Genomic DNA, 27,617 nt, shown 5'->3' on the forward strand with positions numbered 1-27,617 from the left:
ACGACTTTTGCTCATGTTCTAGTGGGACCATTTGCATTTTTCTCTTACTTTGAGAGTTCCTTATATGTCCCAGATACTTGACCTTCGTTGGATATGTGTTTTGTAAATGTTTCCTCTCATTCTGGAGCTTGACTTTCCTTCCCTTTGACAGGGTCTTCCCACCCCCTCCCCCCTGCCCCCAACCAAGGTTTCATCCATTTTCTTTTACTGTATTTAATTTTTATTTTATTTTTTTTATTAAAGTATAGTTGAAGCACAAAAGTTTTTAATGTTCGTTTACTCCAAATTGTGAGTTTTTCCTTTTAAGGATCGTGCTTTTGGTGTAAAGTCTAAGAACTCTTTGCCTGGTCTTCAATCTCAAAAACTTCATCCTATATTTTTGCCTAAAAGTTATATAGTTAAACATTTTCCATTTTAAGTCTATGATTGGTTTAATCCATGATCTGTGATCCAGTTGGATTTGAGTCCATGATCTGTAGCTTATTTATTTATGTATGTATGTATGTAAGTTTCTTTATTTTGAGAGAGAGAGAGAGAGAGAAAGCAGGGGAGGGGCAGAGAGAGAGAGAGAGGAAGAGAGAATCCCAAGCAGTTTCCACACTGTGGAGCGCAATGTGGTGCTCCATCCCACAAACCCACGAGATCATGACCTGAGCTGGACACTCAATCTCCTGAGCCATCCAGGCGCCCCCGTGATCTCTAACTTATAAATGAGGTGTGACACATTAGTTGTGGCTTATTTGTTTGTGCCAGTGGATGTCTGGTTCCAGCCCCATCTGTTGGAAAGGTTTTCGGGGCTCCTGGGTAGCTCAGTGGGTTTAGGGTCTCACTCTTGACTCTGGCTCAGGTCATGATCTCACAGTTCGTGAGATCGAGCCCTCCATCAGGTCTGTGCTGTCAGCATGGAGCCTGCTTGGAATTCTGTCTCTCCCTCTCTCTCTCTGCCCTCCTCTGTGCTCTCTCAAAATAAAGAAGTAAACATTTAAAAAAAAAAAAAAAAAGGAAGATTTTCTTCCCTCCATTGAATTGCTTTTGCTCCTTCGTCAAACATCACTCAAGGGGCGCCTGGGTGGCTCAGTTGGTTGAGCGTCCGACTTTTGATTGTGGCTCAGGTCATGATCCCAGGGCCTGAGATCTATCCCCACATCCATGCTGGGTGTGGAGCCTGCTTAAGATTCTCTGTCTCTCTTTCCGCCCCAGCCCTTTCGTGCACACACTCACACTTTCTCTCTCTGTAAAAAAAGCAAAAACTCTGTTGAGCATATTTCTATAGGTCTGTTCCTGGGTTCTTTACTCTGTTTCATCGACCTAGGTCTGTCTCTACTAATACTGCACAGCTTTGATTACTGCGGCTATTTTCTAAGTCTTGGAAGTGGTGGCCTTGATTCCTCCCATTGTATTGTTTTCATAAATTACTTCAGCTGTTTTTGTCCCTTTGCCTTTCTTTGTAAATTTTAGAATAATCTTGTCCATGTCTACAAAGAGTCTTACAGAGATTTCGATAGGAATTTTGTTTAGCCTGTATATCCGTTTGGGGAGCATTGACATTTTCACCCATCTGAGTCATTCTGTCTGTGAATGTGGGATGCCTCTCCATTTACTTATTTCTTTCTCTCTTTTTTTTTTAAGATTTTTTTATTTTTATTTTTTTTGAGTAATCTCTGTAGCCAGTGTGGGACTAGAACTCACGACCTCGAGATCAAGAGGTGCACACTTCCCCAACTGAGCCAGTGGGCACCCCTCCATTTACTTACATCTTTGATTTCTTTCATTAGCGCTGTGTACTCCTTAGCTTGTAAGTAGCTGTACACGTTTTGTTAAATTCATACCTAAGTACTTCATTTTTTGAGCAATTATAAATGATACTTTTTTTTTTTTTTTTAATTTTGATTTCTAGTATAAGACATGCAGTGGAAGGGAGCCTGGGTGGCTCAGACAGTTAAGTGTCTTGATTTTGGGTCAGGTCATGATCACAGGGTAATGAGTTCAAGCCCTGTATCAGGCTCGGCACTGACATTGTGGAGCCTGCTTCGGATTCTCTCTCCCTCTCTCTGCCACTCTCCCCTGCTCATGCGCACAGGCTTTCTCTGTCCCAAAATAAATAAATAAACTTAACAACAACAACAAAAAGAAATGCAGTTGGTTTTTTTGTATGTTGATTTTGTATTCTGTGACCTTGCTGGATTGACACATTGTTTAAGGAGGGATTTTTGTTGGTTTGTTTTTAAATAGAGTCCTCTAGATTTTCTATGTAAACCATCATGCTATCTGCAAATAAAAACTGTTTTATTTCTTTCCAATTATATGCCTTTATATCCTTTTCTTGCTTCATTCAGCTGGTGAGGACTCTTATCATGTTGTTGAAAAGCACTGATGAGAGCAGATGTCCTTGTTCCCAATCTTAGAGAGAAAGCATTCAGTCTTTCACCATTTGGTATGTTAGCTGTAGGATTTTTGTAAATTCTCTTTATCCACTTGAGAAACCTCCTCAATGCCTGTTTCTCTGGAGTTTTTATCATGGGTGGTTATTGAATTTTGTCCAATGTTACGTGTTTTTGTTTCCATTGATCACATGAATTTTCTTGCGACTCTTAATATTGTGGGTTATGTTTATTGATTTTTGAATATTGAACCGGCCTTGCCTCCCTGGAATAAACGTCTTCTTGCCATGGAATAAACGTCTTCTTCTGTTGATATATTACTGGATTTTATTTGCACTTACAGTTGAACATTGAACACATGAATTTGAACTGTTTGTCCACTTATACAAAGATTTTCTTTTGACAAATGCAGTACTTTAATGTATTTTCCTTGCAATTTTCTTAATAATGATCTCTTTTGTCACTTTATTGTAAGAATGCAGTGTATAATACATATAACATACAAAATATGGGTTAACTGTTTATATCATTGGTAAGTTTTCCTTATGGTAAAGAGCAGGTGATTAGTAAAGTTTTGGGGAAGTCAAAAGGTATACATGGATTTTCTGTTGTAGTGGGGGAGGGTCGGTGCCCCTAATCCCTGACTTGTTCAAGGGTCACCTGCATTTTAAGAATTTCTGTACCTATACTCATGGGTGAGTATGGTGAATCAGAAAGTGTCCCCTTTTATTTTCTAAAAAAGATTGTTTAGAATTGGTTTTATTTATTTGTTTGTTATTTTTTAAATGTTATTTTAGAGAGAGAGAAAGAGAGTGCACATGAGGTGGTGAGGGACAGAGAGAGAGAATCCCAATCTGGGGGTCCATGCTCAGTGCAGAGCCCGACCTGGTGCTCAATCTCACGACCCTGGGGTTGTGACCTGACCTGAAAACCAAGAGCCAGAAACTCAACCCTGGGCCACCCAGGCACCCCTAGACTTGGTTTTGATTCTTCAACATTTGGTAGAATACGATAGTGGAACATATGAATGGGAGATTTTGTCGGGGTGGGGGGAAGTGGTATTTTAATTATAGAGCCAACTTCCTTAATGGTTACAGAGCTGTTCATGTGATCTGATAGTGGTTGAGTTTTGGTAGTACGCGCTTCTCAAGCAGTTGGCTCATTTCATTGAAATTGTCAAATGTATTGCATGTAGACTTTCTTGTGGTGTTCCTTTATCGTTTTGGTATGGGCATGGTCTGTGATATTCCGGTTTCATTTCTGATACTGGAAATTTGTGTTTTCTCTCTCTCTTTTTTTTTCTGTTTAAGTCTTGTTAGAGGTTTTCACTTTCACTGACCTTTTCAAAGAACTAGTTCATTGTTTCATTGGTTTTTCTTTGTTATTTTCCTGTTTTCAGTTTCGTTGATTTCTGCTCTCATCTTGACTGTTTTCTTCTTCCTACATGCTTTGGGTTTATTTTACTGTTTGCCTTCTAGGTTCGTGAGGTGGGAGCTTCAATTATTGATTTGAGACTTTCCCTCAAATGTAAGCATTTTTTTTTAATTTACATCCAAGTTAGCATACAGTGCAATAATGATTTCAGGAGTCAAATCCAATGATTCATCCCCTGTGTATAACACCCAGTGCTCGTCCCAGCAAGTGTCTTCCTTAATGCCCCTTGCCCATTTAGCCCATCTCCCCTCCCACAACCCCTCCAGTAACCCTGTTTGTTCTCCATATTTAAGAGTCTCTTATGTTGTGTCCCCCTCCCTGTTTTTATATTATTTTTGCTTCCCTTCCCTTATGTTCATCTGTTTTGTATCTTAAAGTCCTCATATGAGTGAAGTCATATGATATTTGTCTTTCTCTGACTAATTCCACTTAGCATAATACCCTCTAGTTCCATCCATGTAGTTGCAAATGCCAAGATTTCATTCTTTTTAATTGCCAAGTAATACTCCATTGTGTGTGTGTGTGCATGTGTGTATACATACCATGTCTTCTTTATCCATTCATCCATCAATGGACATTTGGGCTCTTTCCATGCTTTGCCTTTGTTAATAAATGTAAGCATTTTTTAATATAAGCATTTTAGTGCTGTAGATATCCCTCTGAGAACCACTTTGGCCATATCCTACAAGTTACAGTATGATGTGGTTTTACCTTCATTTATTTCAGTGTATTTTTTAATTTCTCTTGAGCCTTCTTTGACCCAAGGATTATTTTAAAATGTGGTATTTCATTTCCAAAGGCTTGAAGGTTTTCCCTTTATTTTCTTTTATAGATTTCTGGTTTGGTTCCATTATGATCCAAGAATATACTCTGTATTTCTTTCAAATTTGTTGGGAGTTTCTCCTCTCCCTCCAGGATTTTGATGACCCAGTGTATGGTCTGTCTTGGTATAGTCCTGTGCACACGTAAAAACAGGATATATATTCTGCTGGTGTTGGGTGAAGTGTTTTATAGAAGTTGATCAGAACCTCTTGTTTGGTGGTGCTATCAAGTTACTTCTTATTTTCTGTCAGTTGAGAGCAGGATATGGAAGTCAATAGTAATTAATTTGTCTGTTTTCCTTTGAGTTCTGTCAGTTTTTGCCTTGTATATTTTTCAGCTTTGTTGTTTGGTACATACACATTTAGGATTGCTATGCCTTCACGGACTACCCTTTTATTATATAACATCTCTAGTAATTTTCTTTGCTGTATCTCATTTGGTATTAATATACCTACTCTTGTTCCTTTTGATTAATGGTTGTGTAATGTATACTTTCCATCTTTTTACTTCCAACCTGCCAAATCATCATGTTTGAGGTGAGTTTCTTTTAGATAGCATATAGTTAGGGGCACCTGGGTGGCTCAGTCGGTTAAGCGTCTCTTGGTTTCAGCTCATGGTCACGATAGCATGGTTCGTGAGACTGAGCCCCACGTGGGGCTCTGCGCTCACTTGAGAGCCTGCTTTGGGTCTTCTGTCTCCCCCTTTCTGGGCCTCTCCCACTTGTGCGCTCGCTCTCTCTCTCTCTCTCTCTCCCCCTCAAAAATAAATAAACATAAAAAAATTTAGATAGCCTATATTTGGGTCAGGTTTTTTGTTTTTTATTAATTTTAAATATATATTTTAAATTTTTTAAAAATTTACTTTATTATTTATTTGGGGAGATAAAGCACTGGTGGGGGAGGGGCAGAGTGGGAAGGAGAGAGCGAATCCCAAGCAGGCTCCATGCTGTCAGCACAGAGCCCAGCTCAGGGCTCCATCTCACAAATCATGACCTGAGCCAATACCAAGAGTTAGACGCTTAACGTTTAACTGAGTGAGCCACCCAGGTGCCCCAGATCAGGTTTTTTAATCCCCTCTGCCAATCGCTGTGTTTTAAGTGATGAATTTAGGGGCACCTGACTGGCTCAGTTGGTAGAGCATCAGTTCTTGATCTCAGGGTCTTGAGTTCAAACCCCATGTGTGGTATAGAGTTTACTTTAAAAAAAAAAAAAAAAAGGTCTTATTTAGACCATTTATATTTTTTAAATTTTTTTTTTAATGTACATCCAAATTAGCATATGGTGCAACAATGATTTCAGGAGTAGATTCCTTAGTGCCCCTTACCCATTTAGCCCATCCCCCCTCCCCCAACCCCTCCAGTAACCCTCTATTTGTTCTCCATATTTATGAGTCTCTTATGTTTTGTCCCCCTCCCTGTTTTTATATTATTTTTGCTTCCCTTCCTTTATGTTCATCTGTTTTGTCTCTTAAAGTCCTCATATGAGTGAAGTCATATGATATTTGTTTTTCTCTAATTTCACTTAGCATAATGCTTTCCAGTTCCATCCACGTAGTTACAAATGACAAGATTTCATTCTTTTTGATTGCCGAGTAATACTCCATTGTGTGTGTGTGTGTGTGTGTGTGTGTGTGTGTGTGTGTGTGTGTGTGTATCTTTATTATCTTCTTTATCCATTCATCCATCGATGGACATTTGGGCTCTTTCCATACTTTGGCTGTTGTTGATAGTGCTGCTATAAACATGGGGGTGTACATGTCCCTTAGAAACAACACACCTGTATCCCGTGGCTAAATGCCTAGTAGTGCAATTGCTGGGTCGTAGGGTAGTTCTATTTTTATTTTTGGGGGGGAACCTCTATACTGTTCTCCAGAGTGGCTGCACCAGTTTGCATTCCCATAGACCATTTATATTTTAATGTAATTATTGACATGCCTTTTTTCCCATTTGTTCTGTTATTTCGTTTCTCTTTTTTTTTTTTTTTCTTGCCTTGCTCTGGGTTACCTGAACATTCTGTAGCTTTCCATCTTGACTTACCTAGTGTGTTGTCAAGTATATGTCTTTATATTGTTAAAATATTCAGTGACACTTGTTACAGATGATAAGGCAGACTTTATTCAGGACCACATAGGGAACATGGCAGGAATCGTGCAGTGGAGGAGAGAGCTGGGGCTCACCTCCAAATACAGCAATGGCAAGTGGGAGTTTACGGCCGGGGAGCATGGGGTAGGGAGGTCTGTGGACAGAACATTACTAGGAGGAAACATCAGGGATAAGATGGGGTTCCAGCTAAACTGACCTAACAGGATTCTCACCAAAGGCAGGCCACAGAGATCAGACTTCACCTAGGGATGATGGACAATAAGGAACCTAATCAGGTATCAAGGGTTGGGGTTCTGGTTAAACTGACTTATCAGCGTTCTTACTAAACATGCGTTTTGTTTTATATTCTACAATTTTAAAAAGCTTTTAAAGGAGTTTTTATTTTTTTTAATATGTATTTATTTTGAGAGAGAGAACATGCGTGTGCGTGAGCTCAGGAGGGACAGAGAGGGAGGGAGACAGAGACTCCCAAGCAAGATCCATGCCACCAGTGCAGAGCCCAACATGGGGCTCGAACCCACAAACCATGACCTGCACTGAAATTGAAGAGTCGGACACTCAACCGACTGAACCACCCAGGTGTCCAAAAATGTGTGTTTTATAAGGAGGTGCCTTATAGGAGGGCCACAGATGGCCCCAGGAGAAGATTCGGGACCCTGACTAAAGTTTGGTCAATCAAAGAATCTGTCATGCAGCTTTTCTAGTGATTGCTGTGGGTATTAAATTATGTATGTATGTATGTATGTATGTATGTATCTATATATCTATCTATCTATCTATATATATATATGTATATATCTGTGTGCATATAGATGTATACAGATGTATATGTATTGATTTTATTGATTCAAACCAGAAATCAATATATCCATATCCAGATATACCTCTATATTATACATATAGATATATAGAGAGATATATATCTTATCACAGCCCTTAACATCCCTTCATCCCCCCCCCCTTTTGTATTAAAAGTGATTAGGGGTTGCCTGGGTGGCTCAGTTGATTGGGTGTCTTGAGTCTTGATTTTGGCTCAGGTCATGATCTCAGAGTCATGGGGTTGAGTCCCATGTCTGGCTCTGTGCTGAGTGAGCATAGAGCCTGCTTGAGATTCTCCCCCATTTGTGCTCTCTCTCCAAAATAAAAAAATAAAGTTTCTTTAAAAGGTGATTTAACTAGTTCCTGTAGATACTTTTTTTTTTTTTTTTTTTTTTTTTTTTGGACAGAAAGAGAAAGAGTGTGCACACGAGCAGGGGAGGAGCAGAGAGAGAGACACACACACAGAATCTGAAGCAGGTTCCAGGCTCTGAGCTATCACTATAGAGCCTGACGTGGGGCTTGAACTCATGAACCGTAAGATCATGACCTGAACCAAAGTCAGGTGCTCAACCGACTGAGCCCCCAAGTGCGCCTCCCAAGATACATTTAGAACTACATCAGACTGTCAGTTATTGAGAAAACTTAAATGGAGAAGGAAAGCCTAGTGCATCTCCTATTTTTGCTTACCATTTTCTTCCTTTTGGTTCCTTCTCTGGCTTCCTTTCCACTTAGATAATTTCCTTCAGCCTTTCCTACAGGGCGAGTCTGCTGGTCAAGATGGACTTGGTTGTGATCCATCTGAGAATGCCTGGATCCCTCCATTCCTGCAGGTGTTTTCTCCCGACATGGGCCCCACACTGCCCCGATTCCTGTCAGTACTTGAAGCATATGGCCCCCCTCTGCCTGCCCTCCGTGGTTTCTCATCAGAGACGGGGATTTTCTTCCCTCATGTGGGGAAGCTGTCATTTTTCTCTAGCCACTTTACAGATTCTGTTTTTGGAAGTTTAATTAGGATGTGTTTTGATGTGGATTTCCTTGGATTACCTGTTTGGGGTTGGCTCTGCTTCCTGAATGAGCTGGTCTAACGTCTTTTTCCAGAGAAGGGAATTATTGAGGCCTGGTTTCTTGGAGGCGTTTTTCGGCCCTACGCTGTGTGCCCATCTGGGACATGTTCTTGCAGTCCCACAGGCACCGGAGACTGTTAGAGCATCTCCGCCACAGTTGGCTTTTCCTGTCTTCACAGGTTGACAGACTGTCCTGTGCCCTTCATTCTGCTGTTGAGCTCATCCCTGAGCTCTCAGGTTCTCGGTTCTTGTATTTCCATTTACTTGCTCTTTATATCTTCCGTTTTCACTCACTTTGAGATCGTTCTGGTTCTTGGTGTTGCCAGTGATTTTCTTGCTTTCTTTCTTCCTTTCTTTCTTCTTTTTTTCTTTTTTAATGTTTATTTAGTTTTGAGACTGAGAGAGAGAGAGAGAGAGAGCGAGCACGGGGATGGGGGAAGGGGCAGAGAGAGAGAGAGGCAGACACAGAATCCGCAGCAGGCTCCAGGCTCTGAGCTGTCAGCTCAGAGCCCGACGTGGGACTCGAACTCAGGAGCCTTGAGATCATGACCTGAGCTAAAGTCAGATGCTTAACCAACTGAGCCACCCAGGTGCCCTTGACTTCCTATGTTACGTTATGACACTCTGGGTCCCCTTGAAACCTGTTCAGGTGGGTTTTCACTCTGACCCCTGCTTAAGCAGAAGACCCCTCAGGGTGGGCTGTCCTGTCCTGTTCCTGCCAGGAAGGGAAGGAGTCCAGCCCCCTCCTCAGTCTCCATGGGCACCAGGGAGGGGGGCTCCTGACTGGGGCAGAGCTCCAACTGACCACGTGGTCTCCCTAGATGACCACAGGTGTGGGGGCGGGCGGGGAGGGGTGAACTGTTCCAGCCAGCAGGACAGGAGCCCTGGCTTCTGCTCAGCCCTCTCGGAGGCCACTACACCCAGCAGTGGGGTGTCAGGATGCCTGGCATCAGCCTCATGAGGGTGTTTGTTCTCTGCCACAGGAGCAGGCTGGGGGCTGTGGTGTTTTCTGCGGTGCTGGGTAGAGGAGAACAGTGATGCCGGCTGGCTCAGCTGCTCCTTTCCTGGTCTTGTGGCTGAGACCACAAGCTGTGTTCGGGTTTGTTTTTCTCTGCACCTGGGGTGGGGAGAGGGGGGGGTGTCTCTGGCTTGCCAGCTTCTCTGCGTTCACTTCAAGTTGGGATGCATGAGACATAAAGAATGAGAGAGCTCGTCACCTTGAGATTCCTCAGGGTCCACGCCAACTTTCTTCCTCTCCCCATTCAGACTCCCATGTGTGTTTTATGCATCAGGGGGCTGGGATTTTAGCTATTCTTAGAGGCAGGAATCAGGGAAAAGTAGCTCTGTTTTTAAATTGACATATTTATGTACTCCATCCACTCTCCTTATAAAAATTGGCAGGACTGGACATCTAAGTGGGTCAGTTGGTTAAACGTCCCTCGCAATTTTGGCTCAGGTCATGACCTCATAGTTCATGGGTTCAAGCCCCACATTATACTCCGTGTTGACAGTGCACAGCCTGCTTGAGTTTTTCTCTCCCCTCCCAAAAATAAACACTAAAAAAAAAAAAAAAAAAAAAAAAAGGAGGAGAAGAAGAATGAGCAAGATTTAGCACAGGAGTGTGTTACATGTTCCCAGTTCCTGTGAAGATCTTCAAATGTTTTGTTGAACTTGCGCCCAGAGTTACCTGTGCCAGTTTTTTCTCTCTTGCAGGGATTATGCTGTACATCCTTGCTTCTCCCTGACATGTGAGCATTTCCCCATATGAGACAGAAGTCCCCGGGGGTTCCAGGGTGGCTGTGTCAGACTGTGTCAGACTCTATCAGCAAGTAGAGCATCACAGATCCACCACCTGGCCCTGGCACTGGGGTTTGCTTCCATGATGCTAACTTTGTCCACTGTGATTAGTTCCTATTTCCACTTGGGGTCTGTTCCCAGACACCCATCCAAGGCTAAAGTGAGCAGTTTCTACATCTCCTCCACTTTTGTCTTCAGAATCTGCAGAACCAGAACCACACTGCCATCTGAGAGCTCTGATGTCTTTTTTTTTTTCTTTCAATTTTTTAAATGTGTATTTATTTTTGAGAGAGAGAGACAGAGTGTGACTGGGGGAGGGGCAGAGAGAGAGGGAGACACAGAACCGAAGCAGGCTCCAGGCTCTGAGCTGTCAGCACAGAGCCCAATGCGGGGTTCTAACTCATAAACCGTGAGATCATGACCTGAGCCAAAGTCTGATGCTTAACCGACTGAGCCACCCAGGTGCCCCTGAGAGCTCTGATTTCTCAACTGTTTACCAACAGGGGCAGTTACCACCTTCAAGGAGAAAAAAAACCTTTTTCCTCCACTCTGTTAGGCTCAGTGCCCCCTGTACATTGAATTGACACAATGCAGAGTCACAGGATTAAAAAGATTTATTTCCTGTGCCTGTGGGTTGCCTCACAGAAATGAAATGAAAACCCCAAGAAGGCAGTCAGATCCGCAGGCTGACTGATGCACCATTTTAACCCAAGGCGGTAATTGCAGAGAAGTGACAAGACAGAGGAAAGGGATTGTTAGCTCAGAGCGTTGGTAAATTATGGGAAGGCAAGTATTTGGAGAGTAATGGAAAACAAGGGTTACTTGGTCAAGTGTGTTTTGTTGTCTCTGGTCTGGTAAGAGTCCAGTTCTGTCCTCTCTGGAGATAAAGAGTAATTTTGCCCTTGCGGGTGGGAGACCAGGGTGCTTTTCACAGGGAAGCTTCATGTCCTTCATTTAGGCAGATGGGGGAGAGTAGAGAGCTTTTGTTTTGTAAATGTTTATTTTGAGAGACAGAGAAAAGTATTGTGCAAGTGGGGCAGGGGCAGAGAGAGAGACAGAATTTCAAGCAGGCTCTGCACTGACAGAACACACCCTCCACAGGGCTTGAACCCACGAACCGTGAGATCATGACCTGAACTGAGGTCAAGAGTCACTCAACCAACTGAGCCACCCAGGCGCCCTGAGTAGAGAACTTTCTCTGTGATCCTGTTTCTCAGTTGACTGAAAGTCCTAATGCCAAAGTGGTGTATTTGGGATGGACCTTCTAATCCCCTTTGAAACCAACATCAGATTCTGTCCTGCAAACCCATGGCTTTCTCAGCTCCATCTTCCATCCTGTGGAACTCGTCTTGGGAGGACAGGCTTCCATCATACCGACCTCTTCTGGGAGCAAAGCCACTTACAGCTTGTTCAAATGCCGCCTCTCAGACTCCTCCATAGACCTACTGATGCAGAGTGCATCGTTACTGAGATGCCTAGGTGGTTCGTAGGCATATGTGAGTTTGAGAAGCCTGTTCCAAACTCCTGATTCGACTTCACACATTTTTGAAATACTCTATTAGTTTATTTATTTATTTTTTTAATGTTTTAATGTTTATTTTTGAGGGAGAGACAGAGCATGAGCAGGGGAGGGGCAGAGAGAGAGGGAGACACAGAATCCAAAGCAGGCTCCAGGCTCTGAGCTTACAGCACAGAGCCCGACATGGGGCTTGAACCCACAGACCATGAGATCATGACCTGAGCTGAAGTTGGACACTTTTAAAAACTGACTGAGTCTCCCACGCACCCCAAGTTTGGATAGTTTTTGACAAGTGTCTGCACTCACATAACTATGACCCCAGTCAACATAGAAAACATCTCCTTTCCATCAAATCCCAGAAGTTCCCCTGTGCCCGTTGCAAGTCCTGCTCTCACACCCAGGCCAGCCATGATCTCCCTTTTGCCACTGTAGATGATTTTCTCTCATTCTAGAATTTTCTGTAAATGGAATCCTACAGCATGTGGTCTTTTGTGCCAGGCTTCTCTTACTCAGCCCAGTGATTTCAGCATCACTCACATGTCTATCAATTGTTCCTTTTTTATTGCTGAGTAGTATTCCATTGTACACTGACAGCTGGTTTACCCAGTCACTTGTCAACCCATATTTGGGTCCTTTCCACTTTGGCCATTATGAGTGAGACTTCTAGAACACTTAATATGTCTTTTTGTGGATACAGGTTTTTATTTCTCTTGGGCGATTATCCAGAAGTGGAATTGTAGGGTAAGGATGTGATTGATTATATGAGAAATGGCTGTTTTCTGTGGTGGTTTACCACTCAACACTCCTACCTAAATGAATGAGAGTTCCTTTTGCTACGCATCTTCACCATTTACTGGTATTGTCATTTTTTTTTTTTAAGAAAAAGTGTATATTTTGCCCATTAAAATAGGTATCTTATTATGGTTTTAATTTTCAATTCCCTGTTGACTAATGAGGTTTTTCATCTTTCCATGTGCTGTGGATCATTTCTTTTAATCTTTCGTGAAGTGCCTAAATATTTTCCCTGCTTACTGGGTTGCTTACTGCTGTTTTTTGTTTTGTTTTAAGTTAGCTCTACACCTAATGTGGGGCTTAAACTCATGGCCCTGAGATTGCATGCATACCAACTGAACCAACCAGGCTCCCTTCCCCCCCCCCCCCCAACCATCTTACTGTGTTTCAAGAACTTTGTAAAATAGGAGTGCCTAGGTGGCTCAGTCAGTTGAGCATCTTGATTCTTGATTTCGGCTCAGGTCGTAATCCCAGGGTCATGGGATTGAGCTCTGTGTCAGGCTCTGTGCTGAGCATAGAACCTGCTTAAGATTCTCTCTCCCTCTGCCCCTCTGTCCCTCTCCCCTGCTCACACTCTCTCTCTCTCTCTCTCTCTCAAATAAAAACTAAATTTAGGGCGCCTGGGTGGCCCAGTTGGTTAAGCATCTAACTCTTGATTTCGGTTCAGGTCATGATCTCACGGCTTCATGGGTTTGAGCCCCCCATTAGGCCCTGTGCTGACAGCACAGCGCCTGCTTGGGATTCTTTCGCTCCCTCCCTAGCTGCCCTTCCCCCACTCATACTGTCTCTGTCTCTCAAAATAAATAAATAAACTTAAAAAATTTTTTTTAAATTAAAAAGGACTTGTAAAAAAAATATATATATGTGTGTGTGTGTGTGTGTATATATATATATATATATATATATGCTGGATAAAAGTCCTTTGATATATTATTGGAAATATTTTCTATCACTCTTCTACAGTTTGCCTTTTCAGTGTTTTGATGTCTTATGAAGATTGGACATCAGAGGTCCCATGTTTTTCTTTTGTAATATATACTTTTTATGTCCTAACGAATCTGTCTACCCCAGAGTCACACAGAATTTTCTTCTGGAAATTTTATAGTTGTGATTTTTTCCATATGGGTCTTTGATTCATTTCAAGATTTTGTTGTTTTTGTTCTTTGTTCTGGTTTTGGTTGGGGTTTTTTTTGTTTTGTGTTTTTGTCATGAGGTGTGAGGTTTTGTGTTTTGTTCTGTTTTTTCAAACAGTTCATTCTATACCACTAATATTACTGATTTTTTTAATGCAACACATTGGATTTTTTTTTAATTTTAAAATTAAAATAATATTAATTTTTCTTTTATAAGAGACACATATGTCCGCAATTTTAAATAAGCTGGTTAAAAAAATTAGGAAAAGGAACCATGAGAAAATAGAAAAACGTGCAAAGAAAATACACGAGGATTTCAAAGAAGACAGATGCAGATTGGCCCATAAACCCATGAGAAAAATGTTCATCGAGAAAAGGGTAGTTCCACTGCTGATTGCTCCTTGCCCACAGTGTCATTAGAACCGTAGACGTGGCCTTGCCAGGTGTTGGCAAAGGTGTGGGTGAACAGTACAGGTGTGTTGCCTGTGGAGTACAGTTGTGGGTACCCCACTGGAAGAACGATGTGGGAATATTTAATATTGGGGAAGAGGTGTGTTCATGTCGACCCTGGAGACACTTGCTCGTGGGCAGGGAGACTGATGAGGGAGTTCATTGGACCGTTGCTCTTAGTAGCAAAGAATTGGGGAAAACCCGAACGTTATTGACAGAACCATACTCTGAAATAAGTCCATGTCCTAGAGCTAGCTACATACTACACGCTCAGGGCAGTCTTCAGCCACTAGGGAAAAGTGTGCAGAACGAAAGAATCCTCGCACAATTCTCCCAAACAGCGTGTTCCATGTTGTTTCACACACATTTTTGCATATATCTCTGAGGATTCCTTAGGAAAATTTCCCAGAAGTAGAATGGGTGTGCTTCTGTTAGCATTCTCCCAAATGTCCAGAAACATGCATTTCTGCTAAGCACGTGTGAGGACCCGTTTTCCTACACCCTCCAGGACCCAGAGGAGCATAACACTTATAATCTTTTTAATCAGATTTAACCTTTGCTTGGGCAAAGAAAAACCAAGAAGTAATTGTAAACCTACGACTGTTAAATTTCACTTATATTCCTGATGATTGACCTTTAAAGAGTTTATGGGGCACCTGCATGGTTCAATCGGTTGAGCATCCGACTCTTGATTTTGGCTCAGGTAATGATCTCATGGTTCATGGGTTCAAGGCCCACATTGGGCTCCATGCTGATGGTGCAGAGCCTGCTTGGGATTCTGTCTCCCTCTCTCTGTGCCCCTTCCCTGCTCATGCTGTCGCTCTCTCAGAAATGTGTGGATAAACATTAAAAAATTAATAATGAAAGAAATACTATGAATTCTCTTTCATGTTTTTAATGTTTTATTTATTTTTGAGAGAGAGAGTGAGTATGAGCAGGGGAGGGGCAGAGAGAGAGGGAGACATAGAATCTGAAGCAGGCTCTAGGCTCTGAGCTGCCAGCACAGAGCCTGATGCAGGGCTCAAACTCACAAATGGTGAGATCATGACCTAAGCTGAAACCAAGAGTTGGATGCTTAACCGACTGAACCACCCATGTGCCCCCAAAATGAACAATGTTTACATGACATTTATTGTTACCATCCATTTGTCTTGTAACATTCACAAGAAACTTGAAACCCTCACTTCATGCTTCAGCTGGCAGAGATCTTGTAGTTCCATTTTGCAGAGGATATCTTCATTTATTTATTTTTTTAATGTTTATTGTATTTATATTTGAGAGGGAGAGAGAGTGCAAACGGGGGAGGGGCAGAGAGAGAAGGAGACACAGAATCTGAAGCAGGCTCCAGGTTCTGACCTCTCAGCACAGAGCCCAGCATGGTGCTCGAACCCACAAACTGCGAGATCACGACCTGAGCTGCAGTCGGACGCCTAACCGACTAAGCCCCCAGGTGCCCTTCTTTATTGTTATGGTATCCTGGTATTATATGCATATGCTATCACTTTTTAAATTAAAAATTGCCATGGTTCATGACTCAAAGTATAAGAAAAGTCTCCTTGTCAGGACACCTGGCTGGCTCAGTCGGTGGATCATCCAACACTTGATCTCAGCATCCTGAGTTCAAGCCCCACCTTGGGTGTGGAGCCTATGTAATTTAAAAAGACAGTAATAAATTTTTTTTTTAAGAAAGAAAGAATGCAAAGTCTCCACGTAGCACTAACCATAGGCCCCTCTATAGCAGCAGGCAGCGTTCCAGACTTCTGGACACTTGGCACATGGGGACCATCTAGACCACCTTCCACATGGGTGCTTTTTCCATGGGTGAATCCCTTAGAGGGATTCCTTCTTGGTACAGACAGGCCCTCGTTCCTCCTCACCGGTGTGTGATGTTCCTGCTGGGAAGTAGCTTAGTTCTAAGACACTGGGCACAGATGTCGGATTCTTTCACTGTCACCTGGAATCATTAATGCTGCAGTGAACAAGCTTGTACTTTGCACATATGCAGCGTAAACTCTAAAAATGCAATGTCTGCATTGGTGATTCAGTTGGACACCCCCCCGTGTACCCACCTCGGAGCTGAAGGTGTCAGGCTGCCCCAGCACTGACAAGGAAGCCAGTGAATGATCCGTGGCCATCCTGTCCCCGAGAGGCATCTGCCATTGGGATTATGCTGAACCCGATCCGTGTGAGGTCATCTCAGGCTACAGCTGGGGCAGCCTCTCTGCCTTCCCTTCCTGGGGCTCATGCGGCTGGGGTCTCAAGGGACTCTGCCCTCCATCCCAGCTTGCTTTCCCCTGGTTCAGAGCTTCCCTGGACTCAGGCATCCTCGTTGTCCCCCTGTGGTTTCAGAACCGGGTTTCTCCATTCAAGGATATGATTTTCTGCTTCTCCCAAGAGGACTGGTCCCTTCTAGACCCTGCGCAGACGGGCTTCTATGGAGAGTTCATCATCGGGGAGGACTGTGGGGTCTCGCTGCCTCCAAGTAAGACTTACCCCCTCTCTCCTGAGGCCAGAGACTGGGGGGGCCAGCATCTGATTGCTTTTCACCCCCAGACCTCATGGGCACTTTGCAGATTGACCATCACCCACCCTCTGTCTGCTACATGTAGATCAGGCTCGCCTGGCTGTTTCATACAAAACCAAATGCAACATGTTTCCTGTGCGTCTGGTTTTCTGCCATTTTTTTTTTTTTTTTAGCGTTTGTTTATTTTTGAGAGAGCAAGAGAGACTGAGCATGAGTGGGGGAGGGGCAGAGAGGGAGACACACAAAGCAGGCTCCAGGCTCTGAGCTGTCAGCCCAGGGCCCAATGCGGGGTTCGAACTCACAAGCCGTGAGATCATGACCTGAGCCACGCAGGCACCCCTGGTTTTCTGTCATTCTTCTATGGCTGTCTTCATGTCTGATTTCCTGACAGCCCCAAAGGATATGCGCTCATCCCAAAGCTCTTCCTTTCATGTGCTCCTTTTCCTGCTCCCTCCCTGTGTGCCCCATGGCCCCTCATGGCCCCTGCGGGTGCGTCTGCCCTGATGCGGAGTTCCCCCCCTCCATCTGGCCTGGGCTCCTGTGCAGACACCTCAGTGACAACTGTGTCCTCCTCTCCACGAACAGGTGACCCGGGCACCCAGCTGCATCTCTCCCAGGGAGAGGAGAACGAGCCCCGGGTTCCAGAGTTGCAGGATCTGCAAGGGAAGGACGTGCCCCAGGTTTCTTACTTGGGTGAGTGATGGTTGCAGAGCTGGGGGGAGTTTGCTGCTGGCCAGGGCAGGCCAGCCTCTCCAGCCTCCCTCTGCAGCTCAGTGTCCCTCCCCCTCCCCCCCATCCCACACTCTGTCTTGCTGGAACATGCCTGGCCTCTTCCCTGACTCTTCCAGAAACACTGTGAGGTTTCAGTTCTGTTGGGTGTGGGGATCACTCTGCCCTCAGCCAGAGTCCAGGGTGTGACAGAAGTCTTTCTTCTCACTGTAAGCAGTGCTGGTTTGTGCCGAACAGGTGCCCCCCTGCCCCCAACTCCCACATGTGAGGTCAGGTACTCTCCAGAACTGAGGCCGGGGAGGAGGAGGAGGAGGAGGAGGAGGCCATAGCTTCTCCTGGCCAGGCACCAGGCATAGCACCTCTGGATGCCTGGCCAGTCTGGTTTATGTGAGGAAACCAAGGCACAGAGAGGTGCTGGGGCTTAGTGGACAGCAGCACAGCTCAGCAGCATTTTCCCACAACCTCCCTGCCCTGGGGCAGTCCATGTCACCAGAACTCCGTGCCCCGATGCCATGAGATGTCCACCCCTTCAGGGAGACACGCTTTGCACAGTATGGGCAGCAGCTCCACACCTCGGCCCCTCTGGGACCTGAAGCTGGCAAACCAGACCAGGCTGTGGCTCACCCCCCCCAGCTGGGACGAGGTGCAGACTCTCCGGCACATGGAGGCGACGGCCCCTGTGCTCCCTCTGCCCCGGCTGGGTCTGTATCCGTGGGTGCAGGGCCCCGTGCTGAAGCCTGCACAAACCCCACCACAGAGTGGCGGTGAGCACAGGGATGCCCTCAGGACCAGACGGCATCCACATCCACACGGATTCTGTCTGGTGTCAGAGCCCATGTTCCTGCTGCTGGCCATTCTGCCTTACCAAGCGGCTGCCCAGGGCTGCTCCCAGATCACAGCAGGACATATGTGAGGCTGGCAACTGCAGGGCAAATCATTTTCTCCATTTTCTTCTCTGGAAAGACTTCCCAGGTCTCCAGCCATTCCAGGTGGAAGAGAGAAGGAAACGGGATGAGCTGCAGGTGCCCGAGTTCCAGACCTGCCAGCAGACGGCACTCACCCAGAGCACCTGCCCAGGTAAAGGGGGTGGGGAGACTGGGGGGCGGTGTGCAGTGTGTATGCGAGCAACAATGTACATGGTAGGGGGTGTAGCATGGTGTGTGCTGGTGTGTAGTGTGGTACGCGTGAGCACATGTCTACCTGCCTGTGTGGTGGGGTCCATGTGTGCATGCCTGTGCACTTGGTATCCGGTGTGAGGCATGCGAAAGTGCACGTGTGTGTAGTGTCCAGTGTGGTGCGTGTGTGCGACTGGGAGGTAGGGTGGGGTCAGGAACTGGACTCTTCGGGATCCCTACCAGCTGCAGCTGCTTGGGCTGGTTCTGTTCTGCCTGGATCCCTCAGGTTTGGAGAAACTCCCTTCCTTGCCCTCCCTCTGCGGGTTGAAGCAGGGCTATGATGTAGGGTCAGAGTCCCCGATCTGAGTCCAGGAATTAAGACCAGGTCTGGGATGGCTGAGTTGAGGGGCCCTCTGGACAAGGAGGCAGAGCCTCACAGGAGTGGCCAGCATGCACTCTGAGCTGTGATGGTGAAAGTCACCACCTGCAGAAGCAAGGACTAAAATACAGCCAGCCTTATTGGTCTCGGGATTCAGACCTTCTTCCAAACATCAGACCCAAGCTCTGGTTCTCCCTAGAGCCCACTGGGTCATGGAGATTTCCCTCAGTTAGGAAGACGGGCTAACGCATGATCTCTTTTGACCCGTGGTGGCATTTGGAGGCAAGACTTGCGTGGGATTGTGGTATTTCCATGCAGCTTCATGCAGGGCCCACAGTCATTTATGTGTGTGTTTGTGTAAATCTGTGTGCCGAGGGTGATCGTTCATGCAGGCTTCAGCAATACCCCCAGAGGCATGTTGGGTCCTTGCTGGCACCTCCCTGCCCACAGTGTGTCTCACCCCCACCGGCGTCATTTCACAAGGGGGACGGATGTTCACCAACATGGAGTGCTCTCACCTCCACTCCCCTTCCTGGGTCCTGACACAGAGTCTCTTCTGAAATGGCACAATCCAAGGTTGCCATCTGAGATTGGGGAGGTGCTGGATTCCCAGGAACAGGCACTGGTTTTGTTTTGGTGGCCCATGCTGTGTGACATCAGGGGAAGGGTCTGTACCTGCACAGCCGTGCCCACGCAAGATGCTATGGGCCCGTCCATTCGTGCCAATCACCAGTGCGTCTCAGTGCTGCACAGAGATGGAACATGTCTTTTTGCTTCCCACGTTTCCTCTGTGTGTCGACTAGTTAATATTCATTCATCCTTGTTTTTGTTGGCTTTTCCCTGTTCACATTTGGTGAGCTCTGTTTAGGGCCCAAGTGCAGCACTACTGTAAGTTCTCAACGAGATTGTGTGCACTGGGTCCTTCTGGCACCTTCCAAGATGCATACTGTCTTAGCACAGGCTGATTCTGCAAGACAGTGTAGATGGGGCACCTTAGACGAAAGGGATTTATTTCTCACAGTCTGGAGGTGGGGGGAGTCTGAGATGGCAGTGCTAGCACATCCTGTAAGTAGTTAGGACTCTTCCTGGCTCGTAGACGCTTGCCTTCTCCCTGTGTGCTCTTGGAAGGAGACAGCATGAATCTGTCCTGTCTCTTCCTCTTCTTGTAAGAGCTCTCATCCCAACGCAAGGGTCCCAATACCATTAGGTCCCACTGTCTAAACCTAGCCACCACCACCCCCCACCCCCCACAAAGGCCGCACTGCCTAACGCGGGCTCAAAAGTATGAGTACTGGGGGAGACAGATATCTAGCCCGTAAGAGGTACTGTGATGTCTCTGTTGTGCATCTGGGGCACGTGGTCCAAAGTCAGGGGCCCAGGAACACCCTGCACTGCAGATATGAAGCCATGTGGTCAGATGCGCAACATCTGGGCTATGCCCTTCACATTACCAAGCTGGTGTTCTCTGAGAGAATTTCATAGAAACTCAACATTAAGGGCCTCTTACATATATGCACACAATTCTTCCCACTTTTTTTAAACTTTCTAGGTCTTTCAGCCTGTGATTCTTGTTCTGCATTTTAAAAATGTAAATTTATTCATCGTCTCCTGTTTGGTTTTTTGTGTTGTAAGTAAGCCTCCCCATTCTAACATTCTACGAATATATTTTTTATAATGCCTTTATTTTTTTTTTATTTACTTTCAGTCCACGCTGCCCCTCAGCCCCTCTGGCTCTTGGGGGTCTGTTCATTTCTAGTGCACAGAGTGCTCTTCAGGACATGTCAGCTGCGAGCCAAGGCATGTGCCTCTGCTCCCGGCTCACACGCCGGTCTGGCCATTTCCTGCCTGCAGCACAGCCTGGCCACAGCTCTCCTGAAACCCAGGGCTGCTTTCTCCCTCTGCTTTAAATTTTTCACCTGCCAAACGGCGTAATCATCATAGTTGCCAGGTGGGGTTACGATGGTTCTTTTTCCTTTTTTTAATGTTTATTTATTTATTTTGAGAGACAGAGAATCCCAAGCAGGCTCCACACTGTCAGCACAGAGCCCAGCATGGGGCTTGAACCCACAAACCATGAGATCATGACCTGAACTGAATTCAAGAGTCTGGACACCTAAAGGACTGAGCCCCCCCCCCACCCCGGGTGCCCTCAGATGGACTCGTTGTTGAGGATTAAATAGTTCATGTAAAAGCACGTAGATAGATCAGTAATTCTTGCCTGTTACCCCACCGTTACCCTACTACTCAGTTCAGCGCCCCTGCGTCCGCCCCCACACACCTTGTTACTCATCAGTGCTGAGCCAAGAGCCCCCTGTTACTCTCTTCCTGCTGCTCTGGGCACACCTCGGAGTCTCATGTTACCTACTAGGGATTCTTCACATTGTTGTATTGATGACACACAACAGCATTACTGTTGATTTCTTCCTCCCTCTTCAGAAGCTCCACGTCTATTTTTGTTAACTTTCTGATCTGAGTGGATGTCCTCCCATGTGCATTCTATTAGTCTCGGAGGGCTGCGATACCAAGATACCACAGACCGGGAGGCTCAAACAAGGGTGGATTTTCTCAGAATTCTGGAGGCCGCACAGCTAGGATGAAGGTGGCCGCATGGTGGGCTTCTGAGCCCCCCTCCCCCTTCTTGGCTTGTGGATGGCGGTCTCCCTGTGTCTTCTCGCAATCCATCTCTGAGTGTCTGTGCCCCAGTCTTCTTACAAGGACACCTGGTGGAGCAGGTCCTGCCCTAATGACCTCATTTTAACTTAATTCCCTCTTGAAATGCCTTATTTCCAAATATGCTCATATTCGGAGGTACTGGGGTTAGGACTTGGATCTATGGGTTTTTAAGGGGCTTCAGTTCAGCTCATTCCACCCTCGTGTCCTGCAAAGTCCATGTTCTCTTCCCATGCAAAATGTATTCACCCTCTCTGGACACCCCTTAATCTCTTCCAGCACCAGCTCTGCATCCGTAACCTTATCTGAATGTTCTGTAGATCAGGTAGAGGTGAGACCCAAGGCACATCCTCTCTGGCTGTGAATCTGTGAAACCACATGTCCAGTGCTGTACTTCTCAAAGTGCAGTCCTCAGGCTGGCACAGGATAGACCTTTTCATCCCAAAAGGGGAAAATTGGGAAGAAGAAGAAAGGTTCCCAAGCACGTTTGAGGCCCAGTAGGGCAAATTCCATTAGAACTTAAGGCTTGGGGTGCCTGGGTGGCTCAGTTGGTTAAGGGTCCGACTTCGGCTCAAATCATGATCTCGTGGTTCATGAGTTTGAGCCCCACGCCGGGCTCTGTATCGACAGCTCAGAGCCTGGAGCCTGCTTCAGATTCTGTGCCTCCCGCTCTCTGCCCCTCCCCTGCTTGCACTCTGTCTCTCTTTCAAAAATAAACATTAAAAAATTAAAAAAAAAAAAAAAAAGTTTGGGGCACCTGGGTGGCTCAGTGTGTTAAATGTCTGACTCTTTATATTGGCTCAGGTCGTGATCTCATGGTCATGAGTTTGAGCACCAAGTTGGGTTCTGTGCTGACTCAGCACAGAACCCTCTTGGGATTCTCTCTCTCTCTGCCCCTCCCCTGCTCATGTGCACACTCATTCGTTCTCTCTCTCTCTCAAAAATAAATGAACTTAAGGCTTGGGATCAATCTCTGGCCAGCACTCTGATCGCCCTTGGGCCCCAGGCCGCTGTAGCATCCTGTCTACCTGGGGACGGCCATTGGAACCAGCCCTCTTTCATCAAGGCTGACTCCCATGTGTCTCCAGATAGCTCTGCTGGCCTACTCTGTGGAATCCCAGGAGTCTGACGACCTTCCTAAGGTCTCTTGCTTTTTAGTCTGAGTTGGCAGCGTCCCTGCTCACAGTGCAGTTCACAGGCATTCAGGTCACCAGACCAGAGGGTCCTCCACAGCTCTTCCCTGGATTGCCTCCCCTCCGTGGGTTACACCCAGAATCCCTTTACCAAATGGTTATCCGGCCACTTGGGCATTCTCTCCAGAGCATACTTTGTAATTTTTTCATTGTGGATAAAAGTGGGAATTTTCCAGGTTCTCAAGTCTTTATTCGCCAGTCTCATGTTGTGCTGTGTCCCCTTACCCTAGTCCCCTTAGGAACAAGTGCTTCATGGCCCTGCTGCTGCCTGGTGTCTGCCCCATGCTCTGTGGCTTCTGGGTCCTGCTGCCCTGCTTCTGTCTCTCCAGCTCCACCCACCCTCAGGTTCCCTAACCTCACAGAATGCTCCTTCCTCCAGAGACTAAATCCAGAATCAGCATATTTCTGCTAACATCTCAATTCCTGCTAAGACCTCAAGGGGGTCTCGCAGCACTCCCCGCCACCCCACCTCAGTCCCACATCTCACACAGTGAGGAAACAGACCAGATGGGGAGCTACGTGGTGGGCCTGGGGCTACAACTTCACCCCACTCGCCACCCATCTTCCAACATCACAGACTCAGGATTCATGGAGTCTGCCCACTGCAGTCTAGAGTATAAAGTACAGAGCAGCTCTACCCATCACCACTGGGGGCGGCTGGCAGGTGTCAGAGGTGACACTGAGGAAAAGCTGACCTGGGTGTAGGGTACTGTTGAACAGCCCTGAGGTCAGCACAACGAGCCTGACTCCCCTTCAACCCTGAGCCCAGAGTGTGTCACCCAAGTTTGCGTGTGTATATAATTTGGCAAATAATACATGAGTGATTTATGTCCAGGAACAAACAGGGCTGTTTATGTCACAAGTGCCACAGAGCCCCTGGAGCTTGTCAGTGCTCAGCACATGGTAGCTGGTACCTTCCTGGCACTGCCTTTCTAGAATATGGTGTCTTTCTCTTTCCTGACAGCTTTAACGTGCCCTATGACATTAGGTAAGTGGTGTTAACTGATGTGTAAATGGCCAAGACTTCATACTGACAAATACAAAGTCCTTAGAGCTTGTAGGGGTCTCTCTCTAGAAAAGGAGGAAGGAAAGGATTGTGTGATGGGGCCTTAAGGGATCAGGACAGGGAAGGGGAAGAGAATCTACTCTGAACCTCCCTGGGGAGCCTTTGCAGGGGCAGAGCTGTGGCATGGGCAGCAGCACTGATTGAACTTCCGCGTGGCTTCCCTGTAGCCGGAGGGGATGCGCTGACCCCCGAGAACGGCCTGGACGAGGAGGTGACCATCGAGATCGTCCTGTCCAGCTCTGGAGACGAGGACTCCCAGCTCGGCCCTTACTGCACTGATGAGCCGCGGGGCCCGGCCGAGAAGCCGCGCAGCCTCCCCGCCTCCCACCGCAGCGGCGCAGAGCCCGGGGACGAGGTGCAGACGTCATCCAAAAAGTCCTACATCTGCCCCAACTGCGGGAAGATCTTCCGCTGGAGGGTCAACTTCATCCGGCACCTGCGCAGCCGCAGGGAGCAGAAGCCGCACGAGTGCTCGGTGTGCGGGGAGCTGTTCAGCGACAGCGAGGACCTGGACGGGCACCTGGAGAGCCACGAGGCGCAGAAGCCCTACCGCTGCGGCGCCTGCGGGAAGAGCTTCCGCCTCAACTCGCACCTGCTGTCGCACAGGCGGATACACCTGCCGACGGGTGGACTGGAGCCCGTGGCGAAGACCGAGCCGAACGCGGCGGGGGCCGTGGGCGGGGGCCCGGACGGCCTGCTAGCCTTCCAGTGCTGCGACTGCGGGCGGGCGTTCCAGCGGCCGGAACACCTGGCGCGGCACCGCAGCAGCGCGCACCTGCGGGGCACGGCGCAGCCCTTCCAGTGCCGCTACTGCGTCAAGAGCTTCTCTCAGAACTGCGACCTGCTTCGCCACCAGCGCCTGCACTTGAAGCGCCGCTCCAAGCAGGCCCTCAACTCCTACTGAGGCGGCCCGGCCTGGCCCCTCCCGCGGTGCACCTGCCCGGGACAGAAGCTCCGTCCTCCCACTCTTCGCTCTCAGGTAGAAATGAGATAGTGGCCGACTGAGCATGCGCTCTGTCTCGGCCGTGCCAAAAAGCAGGGAGGGCGCGTCTCCACCAGCTGTGACTCTTCATCTCTGCAGGTCTTAGAGAACAGTCACTCCAGAGCTTCCCTGGCAGGGAGGGATGGGACCACCCCCCGGGGTCTGGCCCTTGCCAGCCAGTGTCAAGTACACTCCCTTCCCCTGTACTGAGGTCTGGGGGTACCTGCACTGCTGTCTGGCAGCAAGAAGCTTGGGGTGTGCTGATGGGCTGAGGGTGGCAATAAGGCAGGGCCTGTGGGCCTGTGACCACAGGGCCAAACACACCAGGCCACATCCTGTCATCAGAAGGCTGAGTCTCCATCACCTCTTGGCCCATAGAAACAACCCACTGCTATCAGGCAGCCCTTTTCAGGCTCAAACCGTGCTGGGGGGCTTTATAGCTCCTGCAGAAGGGAAACTCCTACCCTTTTATTTGTGATGGTGTCTGCTTATTAGGGAACAGGAGCTTATCTAAGGCAAAGCCCCATTTTAAACTGTAGCACACCCGCCCCTAGATGCTGTTTCCTTGTACCCTTGAAGGGTCTCCATAGGTGGTTTTGGGTGGACGTGCAGTCCATCAAGTCCAAGAAGGGGGGGACGCTCAGCCCCCAGTGAGGGTGTCCTGTTGTGTTTGTCTGGGTGAGCTGAGCCGGGAAAACAGAACCTCACGTGAAGTCATGCTCATGCTCTGCGTATGTGACTTAGTGTGCTGGTTGTGGTCGTTTGCAAGGGCTCCTGCAGAAACCAGATGCCTTAAACAACAAAGGCATCATCTCAGTTCTGAAGGCACAAGTCCAAGATCAGGGTGGCCGCTCCCAGGGGAGGGTTTATTTCATGCGTCGCCTGTCGCCTGTCCCCGCACCCCAGGGCTTGCTGGCAATTGTTGGTACTGCATGGCTTCCAGAAGCATCACCCCAGCTCTGCTGTATTCTCACATGGTGCTCTGTGTGTGTGTCTGTCCCTTTCTGGAAGGACTGCATCCATATCTAAGGTCTGCCCGTCCTACTCCCGTAGACTCCCGTCTTAACTAATTACACCTGCCGTGGCCTCAGTTCCAAAGAAGGTCACACTCCAGTGTGCCAGGGTTAGAGTTGTGGGGGTTGGGGACACAGTTCAGCCCACAATACCACATGGTCACGTAATGGTCTCATCCCCAATCCACACAAGAACCAATACAAACACTGTAGCTAGCTCTTCCTTCAACCGGAAGCACTATTCAGACCCAAGCTGCTACTTTCAGGGCGGGGTGTCCTCTGCACAAGAGCCTTCAAAGTTTGTAGCCTGGCATTCTGGATGGGGAGTGGAATCTCAGTCATGGATGGCTGTGGTCTTAATGCTTCTGGGAGAACTGACCATGTCCACTAGGCCCAGTGACGAGAAGGCCTGGGGACTGGTGAGCAGCTGTGGCCAGTTGTAAAAGCCAGCAACCGGTCAGGTGTTCTGTATTATTTATACACCTGCCAGTGTCTCCTTGTCATTCACTTCATTGTCCTGTCAAGACACCACTCCCCCAGACCCAATGAGAGAGTCCCAAGGTCCTACAGTTAAATGATGGCTGTGCCTGTGTAAGGGCAGCTTCATACCCAGGAACAGTAAGTGTCATAAAACCATTTGGTCATACCCTCAGTAATAAATAAACTATTGGGGCTCTTTGTTTCAGAAGAATTTGCCTCTTGTATCAATCTGCCAGGAAACGGGGAAAATAAACCCCCCAGATCTTTTAAGGCTAATAAGAAAGTGGAAAATTCCAAATAGAAGCCAGACGTTGTGCACATTTGTCTCGTCCAGCTGTGCTTTTGCCCAAAGGTCCATTGGTGAGTGTATTAACCCACCCACTTAAGACACGTCTACAAGGAGCATTGCTTCACTTACCTGGTGTATTTTACATGTGAAATCTGATTGTAAGTAAGGAACAAGTGGAATGTAACAGAACTGAAACCTAAAGAGAGGCTGTGTGTTTCTTGAGTATCAATCAGACATCGTGAGGCAGCCTCTGATTCCCTGACCCAAAGCTGACCAAGGCACCCAGCAAACCAGGAGTTGACATTGCTCCTGGGAACCGTCATGGGTGATGTAGCTCAAATCCCAGGTTCATCTGTGCAGAAGAAGCCAGGGCTGCCTGCATTGTGGAAAGCTGCAGGTAATAGGAGGGCTGGCCCACTTGGTTCCTCCCTCCCTCTGTGGGCACTGGGCAGGCAGGTGAGGGGTCTCTACCTGGCCATGGAGGTTCAGAAGACGAGACTTCTCGTCTGAGAAGCGTCTGCCCTCTCTGTTCCTCTGATCCCTTGGCATTGTTCCCACAAACTGAACAGGTGCATAATAAAAACTCACTGAATTAATATTCGTGTTAGACTTTTAATTTTAGTTAAAAAAGTAAAATGCACAGCTGAGAGAGATGGTCAGTCAACAGGCCAGAACAGTAGGGCTTCAGGTATAATGATCTTGAAAATGTTCCTTCTGGACATCAGACATCCCCGTGTGAAACCTTTATGTCTCAGATAGTTTCCGTCACCTGATCTGAGCCTTCTCTGGAAGAGAAAGGAAGTCACTCTCTCTACACCAAGGGTAAGTTGCACTCCTGGTTACACCATAGCTATTTCATTGAACT

The 27,617-nt window shown here is 47.1% G+C and overlaps 1 protein-coding gene across 3 annotated transcripts in view; it reads left to right on the forward strand.

The window, feature by feature from the left end:
- Positions 1-27,348, forward strand: part of ZNF496 (zinc finger protein 496) — a 36,951-nt gene extending 9,603 nt beyond the window's left edge. For all 3 annotated transcript variants that reach the window (XM_042981110.1, XM_042981132.1, XM_042981121.1), the window contains 4 exons: positions 16,662-16,794; positions 17,422-17,529; positions 18,529-18,642; positions 24,156-27,348. In XM_042981110.1, the coding sequence (XP_042837044.1) occupies positions 16,662-16,794; positions 17,422-17,529; positions 18,529-18,642; positions 24,156-24,892 (1,092 nt within the window). In that variant the 3' untranslated portion in view covers positions 24,893-27,348. The remainder of the gene's footprint in view (positions 1-16,661; positions 16,795-17,421; positions 17,530-18,528; positions 18,643-24,155) is intronic.
- The last annotated feature ends 269 nt before the right edge of the window (positions 27,349-27,617 follow it).

This window comes from Panthera tigris, chromosome A1, assembly GCF_018350195.1.
Source record: "Panthera tigris isolate Pti1 chromosome A1, P.tigris_Pti1_mat1.1, whole genome shotgun sequence".
In the NCBI taxonomy this organism is placed as follows: Eukaryota; Metazoa; Chordata; class Mammalia; order Carnivora; family Felidae; genus Panthera; species Panthera tigris.